The 15642-nt window shown below is 48.0% G+C and overlaps 6 protein-coding genes across 6 annotated transcripts; 3 read left to right on the top strand and 3 right to left on the bottom strand.

The window, feature by feature from the left end:
- Nucleotides 1-181: 181 nt before the first annotated feature.
- On the bottom strand, nt 182-1575 carry VTN77DRAFT_1130 (uncharacterized protein; the record flags this gene model as incomplete). Its single annotated transcript, XM_069416829.1, has 4 exons — nt 182-516; nt 591-720; nt 805-1227; nt 1306-1575. 4 exons carry the CDS (start codon nt 1573-1575, stop codon nt 182-184), a joined length of 1158 nt encoding a protein of 385 aa, XP_069273046.1.
- Nucleotides 1576-3945: 2370 nt separating this feature from the next.
- Nucleotides 3946-5406, bottom strand: VTN77DRAFT_1129 (uncharacterized protein; the record flags this gene model as incomplete). Its single annotated transcript, XM_069416827.1, has 1 exon — nt 3946-5406. The coding sequence occupies one exon, from the start codon at nt 5404-5406 to the stop codon at nt 3946-3948; it is 1461 nt and encodes a 486-aa protein (XP_069273045.1).
- A 357-nt stretch (nt 5407-5763) lies between these two features.
- Nucleotides 5764-8404, top strand: VTN77DRAFT_1128 (uncharacterized protein; the record flags this gene model as incomplete). The annotated part of the gene is made up of 6 exons (XM_069416826.1): nt 5764-5958; nt 6012-6708; nt 6758-6950; nt 6999-7521; nt 7582-8032; nt 8097-8404. The coding sequence occupies 6 exons, from the start codon at nt 5764-5766 to the stop codon at nt 8402-8404; spliced, it is 2367 nt and encodes a 788-aa protein (XP_069273044.1).
- A 1080-nt stretch (nt 8405-9484) lies between these two features.
- On the top strand, nt 9485-10083 carry VTN77DRAFT_1127 (uncharacterized protein; the record flags this gene model as incomplete). Its single annotated transcript, XM_069416825.1, has 2 exons — nt 9485-9611; nt 9737-10083. The coding sequence occupies 2 exons, from the start codon at nt 9485-9487 to the stop codon at nt 10081-10083; spliced, it is 474 nt and encodes a 157-aa protein (XP_069273043.1).
- A 1054-nt stretch (nt 10084-11137) lies between these two features.
- VTN77DRAFT_1126 (uncharacterized protein) lies at nt 11138-13335 on the top strand (the record flags this gene model as incomplete). The annotated part of the gene is made up of 3 exons (XM_069416824.1): nt 11138-12221; nt 12289-12359; nt 12427-13335. 3 exons carry the CDS (start codon nt 11138-11140, stop codon nt 13333-13335), a joined length of 2064 nt encoding a protein of 687 aa, XP_069273042.1.
- A 116-nt stretch (nt 13336-13451) lies between these two features.
- Nucleotides 13452-13925, bottom strand: VTN77DRAFT_1125 (uncharacterized protein; the record flags this gene model as incomplete). The annotated part of the gene is made up of 1 exon (XM_069416823.1): nt 13452-13925. The coding sequence occupies one exon, from the start codon at nt 13923-13925 to the stop codon at nt 13452-13454; it is 474 nt and encodes a 157-aa protein (XP_069273041.1).
- Nucleotides 13926-15642: the final 1717 nt, after the last annotated feature.

Genomic DNA, 15642 nt, shown 5'->3' with positions numbered 1-15642 from the left:
GGGGGGGTTAGGACGCCAAAACAGAAAATTTAAATAAAGATTTATATCACTAATCCTAAGGTTAGGCAATTGCAGAATGTTACAAATTTCTTCGAGAATCATTCATCCCTCGAACGGTACAGAAAAGCTTCTTTTGAGAGAGGAAGACCAACCAACGATCTCCATACTTCGTTGCAGACCGTCACTCGCTGCAACTCACGCCGCTTGGAACGTTTTCGCAGCTGGTGCTGACTTTTCCTCCAGTGACATCGACATTAGTCCAAGTCCAGTCGGAGCAGCTTCCGGCACCGCAGAGAATGAACACATCCGTTGCACCACTCTCCACCGTTCCCTGGACATTATCCAGGGTGAGATCAGTGATAGGTACACCAGTAGTCGGAGTACCCGTCGGACTACCGTTCTCATAGTCCTGTCTCATCACAATGCCGTATTTGGTGATGCCAGATAGGGTGATATCTTTATAAGTAACGCCGGACACGGAGCCAGTGGCGTCGTAAACAGTCTTGATGCGGACACCTAATTGGATTTAGTCTGCTTATTGCTTATTTTTTATCAGAAGAAAGAGGACAGAGTAAGGAACAGAGACTTACCATTCTGGGAGTTCTTCACTTGGGAGCTTTCGATGGTAACGTCTGACACCGTGTTGTCACTTCGTCCACCCACCGATCCAATCGATAGACCGTGGCCTCCAGAGCAGAGGCCGCCTGTGAAAGTAATATTCTAGAAAGTTATCATTAGCACAACTGATAGTTTAGTGGAGAGATAATTATCCTTATTCAATTTACGACCAGGAGTCGGACATACCGTTCCCGAGTTGACCGCGAGGCAGTCATCCTGATTGTACACGGTGGCACCACTGATAACAATCCCTGAACTGTCGCCGACATCGAAGCCGTCTGTATTTGCGGCACCGGCGTCATCTCCGGCCGAGTTGTCGATGGTGATATCTGACAGAGTCAGATCCTCGGAGCCATCGATACTGAAGACCTGGACCGGAGAGTTCAGGATATTAATGCCGCTGATGGAAGACGACTTCAGGTTGTGCGCATAGAAGAACTTGGGCTTGGTCTTGCCCCCGTTAGAGCCTTCGCCATCCCACCAGCGGCTCCCATCGCCGTTCAGAGAGGATCCACTGGCACCAGTCACCGTGATGTCTGTCCCGGATACGGAGACCAGAGGGCCGGACCATTCTTTGTATCCGAAGGTGGTTTCTCCTTCGAAAATGACCTGTCGAGAAAAGAGTTAGCACAGAAGACATTTCCAATCTGGAGAGAAAATAGATAAATTGTCTTTCCCCAGCCGTACATGAGTACCGTCATTCAGACCTGTAAGGTCCAGAGTTGTGCCGGACGGCACAGCAATATCCGAGAGGACAATCGTTGAGCAAGATGTCTTGGATACGCTTGCAGATGAGGCACCTTTGGATCCGGAAAAGGTGCAGGTTGTCGCCCTTTCTTCCAGCTTTGGAGGCGGAGTTGGGGCTGGTCCATCAGGAGGCTGGGCAGCAGGGGCAGCAAGAACGCTGATAGAGGTAATCAAGGTTGACAGGGCTGTCAGTGTATAAATTCCAACCATGATGACTTCAGTGAATACGGTAATGCCAACGTTATATAAATAGTGTTAATCAGTCTGATATCAGCTGAAGGATGTGAATGTCCCGGATCTTCACCTAGGTATACAACAGTGATCCTTTGCTCTTTTATAAAGGATTTTCTGCACCGAGGACTGATCTCCTGATACACAGCCCCTGGATTGGTGCTTTTTCCATAGATCTAGAACTGTCCCGTTTCGGCAGCAGCTTACGACAACCTCCTCCTATTGATGGCCCACTTATTAATCTATTTATTACACTCGAAGAACATGATCCAGACTTAAATTGACTTTTGAATTTTTTCCATGAATTAATATTCAAAATGCATACAATGACTTCCAACATACCAAATCCTCAGACGAAGAACTGTCTCTCTTCACGCAAATGGAAACTTAATTTAGGGAACCCCGCATTTCTCAGGTTGCCGTCCTGTAAATAAACATTGTCTGTATATGCAGTCAGAAGTCTAACAGAAAATCACATCAAACACAATGCCAACATGTTATTTGTTTCTGGCAGACTAATGCACTATTGGTGTTCCAGCAACCACCTTGTTTGAAACTGCCAAGCCCTATCTATAAATTACGGGGCTTAACCCCACTTCTTGACTCGTGGAAAAAATCCAGAAAATCCAGTCCTAGCCTGTCGACCGCCGCGTCAGACGTGCCACGCTGATTGTTCTTGGCGAGACATTAATATTCAATTATTAGTACTGTGCATTTCGGTCAACAATAATAATAACCTTGGCGAAGCGTTCTGAACTTCTGATTCCTATGCTCTTGAAACTTTGGTGGGTCTCTACGGTAGTGTTTACTGTGCTCCCTACGGAGTATGGAGGAGTGCATCAAGAGTAACGACGCGCGCTAAATTGAACTAGTAATTTAATCTGTATTTGACTTGGATAATGTGAGATAATTGTGTACCAAACTAACCATATGTAGTATAGCAGTTATACCAATTACTGATATTTGTCGATCCTAATTGGGGACATGGCGTGAACCTTCTCTGTTCTTCCGAAGTTTGCAGAACAAACAACACCTCAAGTGCTGTTCCGAAATGGACGGAGTATCTTCCGTCCATATTCAAATTCAAGCACATCAAATTTCCATAGATCACGACAGGTTTTGCTTATGTCCAATCCATCGTAGATCGTGGAGATCAAGTAGCACAGATTTCTGTATCATGGTCGCCACGATGACCATGCCAACGCAAACAAAAAAGCAGGCTCTGAGTAGCACCAGCGCGGGTTGCGAAGGCTCCAGGCGTGCAACAAGTTTCATCGGTCTCTGCAAATGGTGAGTAACGCCTGGGATATTCGTCAGGCGGGTCAACAAGTGGTGATGATAACTTTTGAAATGTAGGTAAGAATGAGAACGTCGCCGCTGTCTAGGAGAGGTAGTAGTCATGGTAAGATAGAAGTAGGTGGTTACTCCTCGGATGCAAACAACATTAAATGTAAGACCACACTACAGGCCAAGACATATATAAACCCAAGTCTTTCTCTAGAACAGGAGGACGAAGTAATGGACCGCTTGCTGCTCTATTAAATATACTATTAAAGAAGCATACACATCATATTTCCGTGACATGGGTTCTCCCTAGCATCGACAAGTATGACAACCGGATTATCCGAGTCAGCCGACGCAAACAGACAGATCACAAAGGCATCCTGGCTTCTGACTCAACATCCCTTAAGTATTACTCTCCAGTGATCAGGGACTTGGCCCGCTTGGGCTAAATCGGACAGACAAGGTCGACAGACAGGTTAAGAAACTACTAGTCCTTTAACAGGGTTACTACCTTGTGGTTATGAATCAAAGCGATCCGCCCGGGCCGGTTCTAAGTCGGACAATAAATTCACTGGCATTAAGAAAAATAAAATACTATGGCGGTCGCGTCGAAGGAAACTAATTAGGCCGACTACGACATACCTAGGTAGTGACATGTAAACTGTGGCCTTTCTGACCGAAATTGTATACATAAAATGCACATCAGCGGAAGTAGGCGGATCTCTAGGGGCTTCAAGTAGTTGTTCTTGAACATTCTGCGAAACCTACGAGCTTCCTACTTTCTAGTTAATGTGTTGATTGAATATTTTGACTCCCTCCCGAATACTCAAACCACCATGTGAAGACGTCGCCCGCAATGACTATGAAATTATTCTAGTTCTATAGTTGAGGATAGACAAGATAACAAAACGCAAAAAGACAACGACAAGGGAGAACGGTGATCCCATCAGTATTGCTCCGAGAATTTGTCTAGTAAATCTTTCAAAATATTCCAGGGTAGCCAGGTCGAGGAATATGTCTCTGTCATTTGGGCTGTCAAGAGAGAACAGCACCTTTACTGTCCCTTCACGTAAAACATGCAGGCGTGGCAAAGCCTCTGGTCCATCGCAAGGCTCCAATCTCCACCACCAGCATCCCCAACGCAGCGGCAACGCTGATGCTGCCATATATGTAGGCATGTTGTCGTTTTAAATCAGATAACTCCAGAACCCAGGTGCTCACTGTGGTCACGCATCCACAGAACCCGTCCATAATCCCCTGTAATACCTGACAGCCGGTAAAGCTTTGTCCGCCGAAACCAGAAGAGCCAATCGATGCGTGCTGCAATGAGAATGCCATTCCCAGAATCATTGTCCCCAAGACATTGACAATGAAAGTTCCGAGCGGAAATGACGGTATCCGTCTATTGAGTTTCAACGAGATAAAAAATCGAACCAGGCATCCTACAGGAGCGAAAACGAGGGAGAAAAGAAACGGACCCCGCCAGATCTCAGGACTCCATAAAGTGTTATCGGTTGGAAACTGAGGTAACAAGATGGCAAGACATATGATCGCTATCCATGATAAAGGAGCAAGAATCACCATAAGTGGATCAAGGAAGCCTCGGAGAAATTTAGGTCGTATTGTCGGCAACCAGGAGGAAGTAAAAATAGCCAGATGCGCTCCCAGAAAAAGTGACACCATAGAAAGACCAATTTCGGTTATTAACACGGCAAGAACTGCCATAACACTGAATCCTCCATCCGGAGCTTTGGTTGTTGCTCGCTGTGCGGACTGAAAGAGCGAGAGATGGGCATACGGCGCAAGAGGCGATGGGAGATCATTCGATATCGCCAGGGACGCATCCCGCATAAAAGTAGAGAACGAAGTCAGGCAGCCGCAGAAACCTGTCGTCATGCCGATATATAGAGGAATGGTCTTCTTGTGGGCAGGTGCGTGGGCCTTCCATACATCGTCATTCTCCGTCTCCGAGTCAGTCATACTGGATTGAACACTGTCGCTCCGGAATAGTTTGCGATCCTCGCTGAGGAAACCCATGACGAAGCTGCCAGCAACGTTCGCCCAGAGCGCACTTGTTCCGACGGGCGCACCCGGATAGAATGTCAAAGTCTCGATAACTAGTCTAACAATGGTGCCAGTTATGGCGAACACAATCAGGTATGACACAGTGTAAAGCTTTGTCCAGAATTCTGATAGACGAGTCTGCTTGACCGGTTCCTCTCCTTCAACATTGCCAGACGTCTCTCCTTGGAAAGAGAGACTTCGCTCTAAATTTTGCCGGCGTCCACGGGATTCCGATCGTTGTGCATCTCCGGAGCTCCGAGATCTCACATTTTCCAAATATTGATGTTTTCGTATCTGTCCCTCTGACGGATCTAATACTGGTGACGGTGCTGCGACTTCATCAATGTTGAGCTCCGCTTCTGGGAAAGAGTATTGCTCGTCAGGATGAACCAAAGGATGAGTCGGTGTGCTTCGAGGCCCGCGATGGCGGCCATCAGAAGAGATTGTCTCTGTCGGGAACATGGCCACAAATAGATCTGATCAGTCGACAGGAAGCACACAGAAGCTGTTATCCGCATATTTTGATGTTCAAATGTGGCCGTCAGTTGTAGAGAAAAATTCCTTTAAATGTGGCTGTTATTCCACGTTTGTCTGTCTGGCCATTCATCTTCGACCGGGCCGCCAGGGCCGGAAAAAAAAAAGATAACAGAGGACGAGACACCAACACGTCCCTGCAGTATTAACAAGCGCAGAAAACGTCTGCTGCTAGCTCAGAGATCTCCACTTTCCAGTACGATTTGTCTCCCCCTTCAGCAGCGTGCACAACATTTTCAATCGGAGTGTGCAGTCACCCCCGGGCAACTGGTCACATGCCTGCGGATGGGGAGTGACTCCGCACCCAGATCTTTGGGTCAACCATCGATGGGACAGCGAAGGCCAGTTCATCAAACAGTACCCATTCTTCGGATCCAGAAATCTTGCCCGACATTGATTCCGTTCAAAGGCACTGAAAGCATTATGAAGCGCCAACGAGTCGAACTTGCATGCGAGAAATGCCGTCTGCTCAAGGCAAAGGTCCCTTCCCCGCACCTTCGTCATGATGGGCGTAGACTGACAGTTCTGGTCAGTGTGACGGCCAACAACCGGAATGCGGCCGTTGCAAAGGCTACGGTTTTATCTGCTCTTGGTCAGGCAAAAAGCGATCTGCTCTGAAGGATGGGAGCGCCTTAGCATCGCCGGACGCTCTGCCTTCCAAATCGCAACATCATTCCAACAGCAAAGCTCCTCTCAGATATGACACTCTCTTGACATATCAATGTATTGTGAAGTCGTACGAAACATTGATCCAAACTCTCCGACCGAAGCTGGAGAACACCGAACGAGCCGCGCTCGATCTTACGCTCACAAGCATCCATCGGCGACTTCCGGATGATCTCGCCCACCAAATCCGCAGCCAGAGTACGGAACAGCCGGCGGCAAAGAAAGATCGAAAATCAGCCACCTATGTGGGCAAGGCTAGTGATATCCACTTCTTCAACACCATTCGCGAGTGCATACGCCAACAAGAAGCCATCGATCTCGCCAGCGAGGATCGGGGTGACCCGTGCTACGACCAAACCGACATTCCCGAGAATCCCATCTCGTTTGGGAAGCCCTTGCAGTTCCCATCGCGGGAAGAAGCTGCTCGTTACCTCGATATATACTTCTCGACAATCCATGTGGCATATCCCTTTCTGCGCAAGTCGACCGTGCTTGCTCACTTTGAGAGGATGTGGAGTGAGGAGGTCGACGAGCAGCAGGATCGACCTTGGCTTGCACTGCTGAGTAGGATGCAGTTCTCCTGGGACCTATGAGTGGAAGCTGACTGAAACAGACTTTATATTCGCCATCGGCTCGTACTATATGTCGTTTCCCCACGACGAGAAGACGGATTTCAACCCGCATTTCCAATACTTCGAGCAAGGGTTATATTTTTCAAACGAATTAATGGCCAGCTGCACTTTGACGAATGTCTGGATTCTACTAGTCCAGTGTTTTTTTCTTCTTGCAGTCTGTCAGACCGACAGGTAGGCAACCAGCGAATTTGATGGGCTGATGCATCTGACAGCATATAGTTGTTGGAATACGCTCGGATTTGCCATCCGCATGGGCCAAAGCATCGGTCTCCATGTGGAGAATCCTTCATCCATGCGGGGACTCGACGTCTCCTATGCAGCGGAGCGTGAGATGAGACGACGAACGTGGTACTCCATGTACGTCCTGGATCGACTCCTTGCCCTGCAGCTCGGCCGGCCCATGGCAATCCACGAGGAAGATTTCAACATCCTCTCGCCGTCACGATCGGAGAAATTGTCGTTCTGCAGCAATGCAGACCAAGACTCTTCAGAGAGGGAAGACCCGACGTTGCGGGCTTCGATGATGGACTACTTCATCCATGTCATACAATTCTCGCACATTGTTGGATGGGTGATTCGCGAACTCTACCAACCTACTCAAGTCGAGGCGTCACCAGACAAGATGCTCTCCAGTGCTTCAGCGCTAGACAGACGTCTCTCGGAATGGAAGGCACGCCTTCCACGACATCTACGCTTCGACCTTGGACATACGTTTGAGAAGTCGATTGTCTTTCAACGACAGGTATGAAAATATATTCCCTAGGAATATTATGTTGCGTGTCGTATTTATTGAAATGACTAGCGCAACATGCTTGCGGTAAAGTTCCATCATCTCCGAGCCTTGATACACCGTCCATTTCTCTGTCTGCCGATGCTGCAGCGTAACAACGACGCTTTTATGGCTTTGTTCCAGCGAGACAGTCAGAAGATTAAAGAAGCGGAGAGGATCTGCGTATCGGAAGCGCAGCACACGGCGCATCTGCTGCACAACGTGGTCGACGAGAAGAGTCTCGTTCATGATTTTCCGTGGTGGCAAATGATCTCATGTCTGATATGTGCCAGCTCAATTCTTTTCGTCGCGGAGACCTTTTCTAGGGGCGATATCACAGGGTCTGGAGAAGACCCCCAACTCTTGCGTGAGGATGCGGAGACCTGCTTGAAGGTTTTCGAGGCTCTGAGTGTGAAGTCAGCTGCTGCTAAGAAGGCAGTGGATATGTTGCAAGGACTCGCGCGGTTGAGATCGTTATCCAGAAGTATGCAGCTCTCGCTTGGCTTACGACTTGTTCCTTGGAGCTAATTGAATTGTCTCGTTGCTAGCAACTCGGAACGGGAGAAAAACGTCACCTGCCCACGCAGCACAGCTAGATGATCCCTCCGCCACACCTTGTCCTACCGAGCTTTCAAGTTATGCACCGCTGACCTCCCCACCGGGAGTGTCCGAAGGAGGATATTGGCAGTGGCCAAGCGAGATATCGAGTACTATGGAGTGGTCTGTGCAGTTTTTGGATCCGGCTTACATGACAACTCACTCGTTTGCGGGAGCTGATGGCGATGCTGGGACCGACGCCGATAGTATGATGGTGCAGCTGGACGGGGGTCAGGACTGTAGCCAAAAATGGAACTAAAGTGTAGTTGACCAAGACGATACGATTCAAGGTACACTTGACTATATTTCTGCAGAATCAAATTTCAACTACATCACATGTAACACCATTAGATACATGATGACGGCTGGACGAGCACGTCAATACGTGAGTTATCTAGAAGCCACTCTCCATGCCTAGAATATGTTCTAGCCATATTGCAATGTCCATCGATTCGACTCAAGTCGGCGACAACCAGCTTCAAAATTTCCGGATTTCCTTGTCGAGTTGTGTCGAAGACTGGGGGAGATCATATTTGAAGGCTAATAACTACTCTATTGAAAGTAAATAAGAACGATGGAGGAAGGACAGAAACATCGGCTTTTTCTAAGGCAAAGCTCCAATATTCGCTAGATTTCCATCACCTTTCTTCGTCGCGGGTAGCTGCAGGCTTCGCAGCCAGATCACAAGCTCCCAAAACGACGACAGGTTGCACCATTTAAATAAGACGTAAGAACAGGTAATGAGTTCTTGAAATAAATAAAATCGAATAGGATTGAAATAGCTTTTCGAATATCCGCTGGACGTGAGGCATAACAGATACGGCATGAGATGGGAAAATGAAGAAATTGAAAAAAATGTCGATGAAACACCCCTGAGCACCATGTTTACGCATTTATCTTCGTAGATACCCAATACAGAGTAGTCAAGTCAGGTTTAGGGCTTGGTATGCCCACCTCCTCGACACTTCCGGTATTGCCGGTTTTCCCGCCATATCCGGTATTTATGACACATCCATGTGAGGCATGTGAATGAACGAGTGCAATGCTGTCGGATCATATGAATATGGAATTAGGTACAACTTCAAACCAGTCACATGCAATATTCTGTAAGTCCGTTTCGATCTATTGCAGATCGTCACCGGATTTCCTGGACAGGGCGAGTACCTCCTGACCCAGAGGCAGAACATCGTCATCTGGAGGACTCCAGAGATTCATAAGAGCCATCCACCACCTATTACCTACCATGATCTCTTATCCGCGAAATACCTCACTAATATCTGAATATCTGACCTGCCCAGCGAGAGCTAGTTGTTAGCAAAAGCTAGTTTTCAACACCCCAATGGCAACGGCCGATTATCATTATCTCTACGTCCCGTCCCCGACGGAGCGCGGCCCAATGAATCGGTACGACCTGAACTTGACAGGGATGCCGTGCTTCTTCGGCTGCGTGCCGGAATGGGCGGGTGGTATGTTTGTTATACCATTATAAATAACTTTGCATCAATCTCTCGCCCTGGCAGACTTCTGTCTGCGTTCCCGTTTCTCTACTCTCATTTTTCCCTTACATAGAGTTGAGTCTGACCTCAGCTAGATCGCATCCCCGACACCTGCGTCTTCTGCTCCGAGTTCTTAGGGCCACAATCGTCCTACCGGCGCCTGCTCTGTGGGCATTTCTTCCATCTGCCCTGCATCGACAAGTGGATATGCAACCAAGATGCAAGCTGTCCGATGTGTCGAAGGACGTTCTATCATCTGCGGCGACGACGACATGTGGTTCTCACATCGTGTTCATCGTCTTCATTATCGTCTTCATCGTCATCTTCTGCGCAGATCCAACGCGCTGATCTCAGAAGAAGAACGGGCACCGAGACCGCCCACCATCGCTTGAGCGAGGCGCTGAATTCCTTCAAGGCGTGGTTACAGGAACGGGGTCCTTGATTGTGAATGAGAATGGCAATGTAAGCCTGATCCAACCTGGCTAACGCGGGTATTCTAGCATGATTAAACTGGTATGAGATGATATCTTAATATATCGAAAGATTAGCATTTTGGCAACTAATTATAATAGAAGCTTTACAAAGCAATGTTAGAGATTATTTATTGCAGAATTTAATTAGTGGAGCAACCTCTATACCATGAATTTGTTATTTTGTTGTTCTTGATTCACTGTCTTACAAGTTATATCTCCGTCTGGCTTGGATCCGATGATAATTCATACATTTATTTATTTACTCTTAACGTTCTATCGGTAGTCTTTCCCTTTTCCCGTTATTTCCCACTGTCTGCTAGTACTTCAGTCAACCTTCTCGCTTTTGACTAGCCACGCTCTCACTCAGAACTATTTTACTCTCGTTGGGGTAACATAGATTGCAATTGTGGACACCACAATGGGGAACAGGTCAAAGAAGATTAACAAGAGCTTCTCCGTAGCTTCAGATGTGATTGGAGCTTTTATGGTCAGCTCCGGTCCTCTGGAATGCGTCATCCTTCATCAGGCACTGATTTCTGTCCATACATATATACTTGTCTCAACCCTCAAAATCTTGTGAGCCAATGCTAATGCGACAGGCAGCAATCTGCCGCGCAAACCAAAACTTGCGGCTTTTCCTTAATGAATGCGTTCGTATTAAGCTTTTGAAATTTGTTACCATCCACGGTTGCAATGCAAATTGCGTTATAGTTGTTCCTTCTCACATTGGCTTCAAAAACGCCTAGCTTATGTAGGTTGTCATGTTTTGATTGGAGAAAGCGCGAGGCAGACACGTGGGGCTTAGACTTTGGTGGATAGCCTCGTCGAAACATTCGAGGCTGAACTAAACAATTGCCTACTATCTGATCGCAATGCAAATTGAATCTAAGCCACTCTTCATTTCGGGTTATATATAACTGCTAAAGACTGGGCGATCTGGAAGCTGCACTTGCTCAAGGACTGACTGACATCCTTATCGTTCTTTGACCCACCCTCACCTCACGTGTATATATAACTGCCAAGATGTCGACAACTACAACCGGATCGATAACTTCACCAAAAAGAACTCGAACTAGGAATTCTTCGAATCATGTGCAAGGGAGCGTGTCTGGGCGATCCCACGTCTTGAAAGGAGAATCGAAGACACCAACACCAAAACCAACACCGACCACCGGGGTTCAATGCGATCTCTGCTATCGTCGTTTTGGCAATTCTCATGCTTTGAAGATGCACATAGAGATGTCAAGTTCGCACAAAAAGTCCAGCCAGGCTGTCCTCCCAGCTTCTAAAGAGAAATCAATGGCTCGACCAACGGTGACAGCAATTGATCAGGATCGAGGCACCCGCGTGTTAATCTCTCACCCACCTAAGCAGCAGCAGACGGCGGTCGCCCTCTTCAGCTGCGATCTTTGTCGTCGCTCGTTTGTTACGGAAAAGGCACTGGACATGCATCGAAAGCACGCGAAGCAACATAGGAGCCCAGTGTCTAAGACGAACAGCGGCCAAGACTCCCGCAGGAACGGGAACGGACCAGACGTTATTACTTCCACAGTTGGAGCAGCTTCTTCATCAAATGTACATGTCTCCTCAGGTACCAAGCAGAATATGCCAGATACTCCGCAGCAGAAGCGGCTGTGGTGTTCGGTATGCAGCCGACATTTTCATACCGAAACTGGGTTGCAAAGACATGTTGAGACCTCGATAGAACACAAGGCCAATCTAGGAATTAGCAATGGCAGGACAAAGCAGGGAATCTCGACTGCCACATCGCCATTGACCTCTTATATACAACCGGAATCATCCGTGACTAAGGGATCATCAACGGCAGAACCAAATCAAATGGACGATTCTATATACTCACCATCGCATCCTAAGCAAGAAAGTTCTCTCCATTCACCTGGGGAAGCAGCAGTACAGGACCCCCGCGACACAGCATACCACTCGGTCCAAAAATGGTCGGAAATTCCGGGCCCTCTTCAAGGAACCGTCTTAAAAGCTCTTCGCGAGCAATGCCATCCTCCAGAACATCTTTCCCGGAATGGCTATCACGTTCGACCGTTGACTCCAGACGAAATCGATGGTTATCGTAAATGCAAGAACTGTGGATGTATGGAACAATCTTGACCTTCGCCTCTCTTTCTTGACGTGAAAACTTCAATGCTGATAATCAGTAGTTTCGAAGAAACGGATTGACAACGAATCTCGTTCAGAATGCCGATTCCATCCTCAGAGGCAAGCTTTCCAAGTAAGTCTGCTTCATTGTTCTTGTAAGTCCGTATATGACCTGTATATCTAATCAATATGTCATGCAGAGAGGAATAATTAGAGGCGGAGGAAGAGGCGAGTGCGCTCGTTGCGGCGAAAAGGGGGGAAAGGGGTGCTATACATTCCCATCTCATAATTTCGCAGCTGCGGAGGCGAAGCTCAGTCAATTCAGGGAGACTCCCGCTCATCGGCCAGATGGGCCGGTAAAACGAGCTGCCGTTGTCATCGACTGTGAGATGGTCGGTGTAGCAGGAGGACAGAGCGAGGTGGTCCGGCTGTGTGCGGTGGACTTTCTCACCGGCCAGGTTCTCACTGATATTTACGTGACTCCGAAACAGAAAGTTATTGCCTGGCGCACAAAAGTCAGCGGGGTTACAGAAGCTATTCTGCTGAGTATGCAAAGGCAAGGGAAGACTGTGGATGGTTGGCAAGCAGCCCGCGCATTGCTATGGGAGCATATCGACAAGGACACGATTCTCATCGGCCACGCCTTGAACAACGACCTGAACGTGCTGGGAATGGTGCATTCGCAGATCGTCGACTCGGCGATCTTGACCAAGATAGCAGTATCAGGACCGAACTGTAGCCGCTCATGGGGCCTGAAAACGCTATGTCAGCAATTTCTCGACAGAGAGATCCAGATCGATGCAACTGGGCACAATTGTATGGAGGATACGTTCGCGACCCGCGAAGTTCTCCTTTGGTGTCTCCGGAATCCCGAGAAGCTTCGACTTTGGGCCATCTCGGAAAGAGATATCTTGGAGAAGGAGCTCGCAGCCAAAAAGGAAAGGGAAAAGAGAAAGGGAAAGGCAGATGCTGAAGGTAAAGGGCGAAGGTCAAGTAACAAGGACCTACCGCAGACAACCAGCGTGGCTATCGCAGCCTCATCTAATTCCGACTCAGCTGATGGCCTCGAAGATGTCAGTGATCATTCGGATGGCGTTCTGGTCGATTAGTTTGCCGCATCCTGGTACACCAAACTTGTTTGACGGGGGTCTAAATTAGGACCAAAAGAATCATATCGTTCCCGTTCTATTCATCGTTTTGTATCTATATATGGCTTTGGCAGAAATTATAGTGCCGATCGGTTTATAGACTTCCCCACAATCCCCACGGTCTTATTGCCCTCTTGCGCGGCCTCGACCTCGATGCCCTTGGGGAACTGCGGATGAGGAATTACGCCCAACTTTCGGGCCTCCTCCGCCGTAAGCGTTGCGCAGATGTCCTCCTCGTCAATCAGACCCACCCCCGGAACAGGGAAGAAGTAGTTGATGACGTAGTGCAAAACGAAGCCCAAAGCAAAGCCCTCAATATACGCCAGATAGAAGATCTGCTTTGCGCCCGCCGGCATCGCAATGCCCGGGTTGACCGCGTTGACGAAGCCCGGCAGCGCAGACCCCATGCCCACCAGCCAGGAGACCAACGCGCGCCAGTTGAAGCCGTGGTGGTACCAGTAGATGCTCTCCTGGGTCGGCATGTATAGATGCGACAGCTTGAGCTTGCGCCGGCGGACAGCCCAGAAATCGCACACCATCATTCCTGTCATTGGCCCGAGGAAAACGCTGTAGCCGTCGAGCACGTTGATAAAAGTGTTGGCCGTGTCGGCGAGCTGCCACGTTCACCATCGTCACGCAGGACGTCGCCGGCGGGGGGTTGAGCAAGAGTGGCCGCTGTGTCAAGATCAAGCCAGTGCCAGGCTCGTACGTCATTAACATCGCCGACTGCCTGATGCAGCAGACCAACAACTACTTCATGTCGACCGTGCACCGCGTCATCAACGAGAGCGGTCGGGAGCGCTACTCGATCGCCTTCTTCTTCGGCTTCCAACACACGAAGAAGCTCTACCCGGTGCCGACGTGCGTGGCGGCGGACAACCCGATGAAGTATCCCATCATGACATCAGAAGAATACTACCTGTGGCGGGCGGAGAAGGTGAAGAAGAGCACGTACTACAAAGTCACATATCATGCTGTCCTTAGTCGAATTGATTGGAATGATTGACGTGGCTGCATGCTTCGTAAAGAAATAAGGCACTTGACATCCTATGAACAGAAGCCCAGACACGCAGGTAGACACAAGGAGGATTATCGTGCAAAGTGATTCTCATGATCGCAGACTATTATCCTGATTGAAAAACAAAAAACTTACCATATAGGTTTTTATTGCTCCAAAATGAGGCATTAACAAGGATGAAGAGGCTTAGCTTCTTGTGGGAGAACATAGGTGAGAGGGCCTCTTAATAGGTATGCAAGCGAGATATGCCCGCAGCCCTGACCCTAAGCCCTAAGCCCTGGGTCTTAGTTGGCTGCCGGGTCAGTGTCATCCTGTGACCGTCCAGTATTGCTATTGCATATGCACACATATATATGATATTTTTTTCTGCTTGGAATGCTGTTTCTATCAAGTTGGTTGATCTTCTTTATTCCGTCATTTCAATCTTTGCTTCGACCACGATAGTGTTTATTCCACCGCGGAAGAGTTTGACCTTCCCTTCAACTCTCCAAATAACGGAGCTGTAGATTATTTTGCATGGTTTAACAAGATCTCTGGTTCTTTGCACTTCATGCTATGAAAAGGGTGCCATATTATTTTATTTCATCACGGTGAACAGCATACAGGTCCATGCCATTGTTCTGTGAGGCTCTTAATCCACCTCTTTCCCCTGGCTACTTCAGCATACAATTTTTTGTCGGACCTATTCAGGATCTAAATTTATCATATATATAGGAGGGAATATTGAACGATACTCCTATAGCTATCGGCATGGATAGATATGATTGATGAAAGGGCCAGTTCTCGGTGCAGCCGGCTTACCGGCCACGCGCTTAGTCAGCTCCGTTGGCCCGTGCGCCCAAACCTCCTCCTACTTCCTTTCTCACCACCAAGTCGTCTAGTAAGAGAGGTTCAATATAACGGTTCTCAACGGCTTCATTCTTTCCCTTTCTAGTAATTCCCTCACTGAGCGTTGCCGGACGCGGCAACACCAGTACATATCTTACTTGTCATAAATTTATCTTCCTACTCCCCATCGGCTATGTTGGTACTCAATGCCTAAAAATATCACAAAAGCAGAAATACGTCTGCAGACCGGTGTCTTGTTCAACGGACCGCCATCAATAATAATCTCTGCTCGGAAAATTTCCGCGGGGTACTCACTCTGCCCACCTCCCGAATTTGCCTTAATTAAATTAATTTCATAGCGCGAGTAATCTATAGAACAGGTTTATTTATTTATTTTTTTTTTTATTTTTTATTTTTTTTAT

This window comes from Rasamsonia byssochlamydoides (genome assembly GCF_041956645.1).
Source record: "Rasamsonia byssochlamydoides strain NRRL 3658 unplaced genomic scaffold VTN77scaffold_119, whole genome shotgun sequence".
NCBI classification, from domain to species: Eukaryota; Fungi; Ascomycota; class Eurotiomycetes; order Eurotiales; family Trichocomaceae; genus Rasamsonia; species Rasamsonia byssochlamydoides.
The sequence above is the reverse complement of the archived record's forward strand: the minus strand, read 5'-3'. Positions and strand labels throughout refer to the sequence as shown.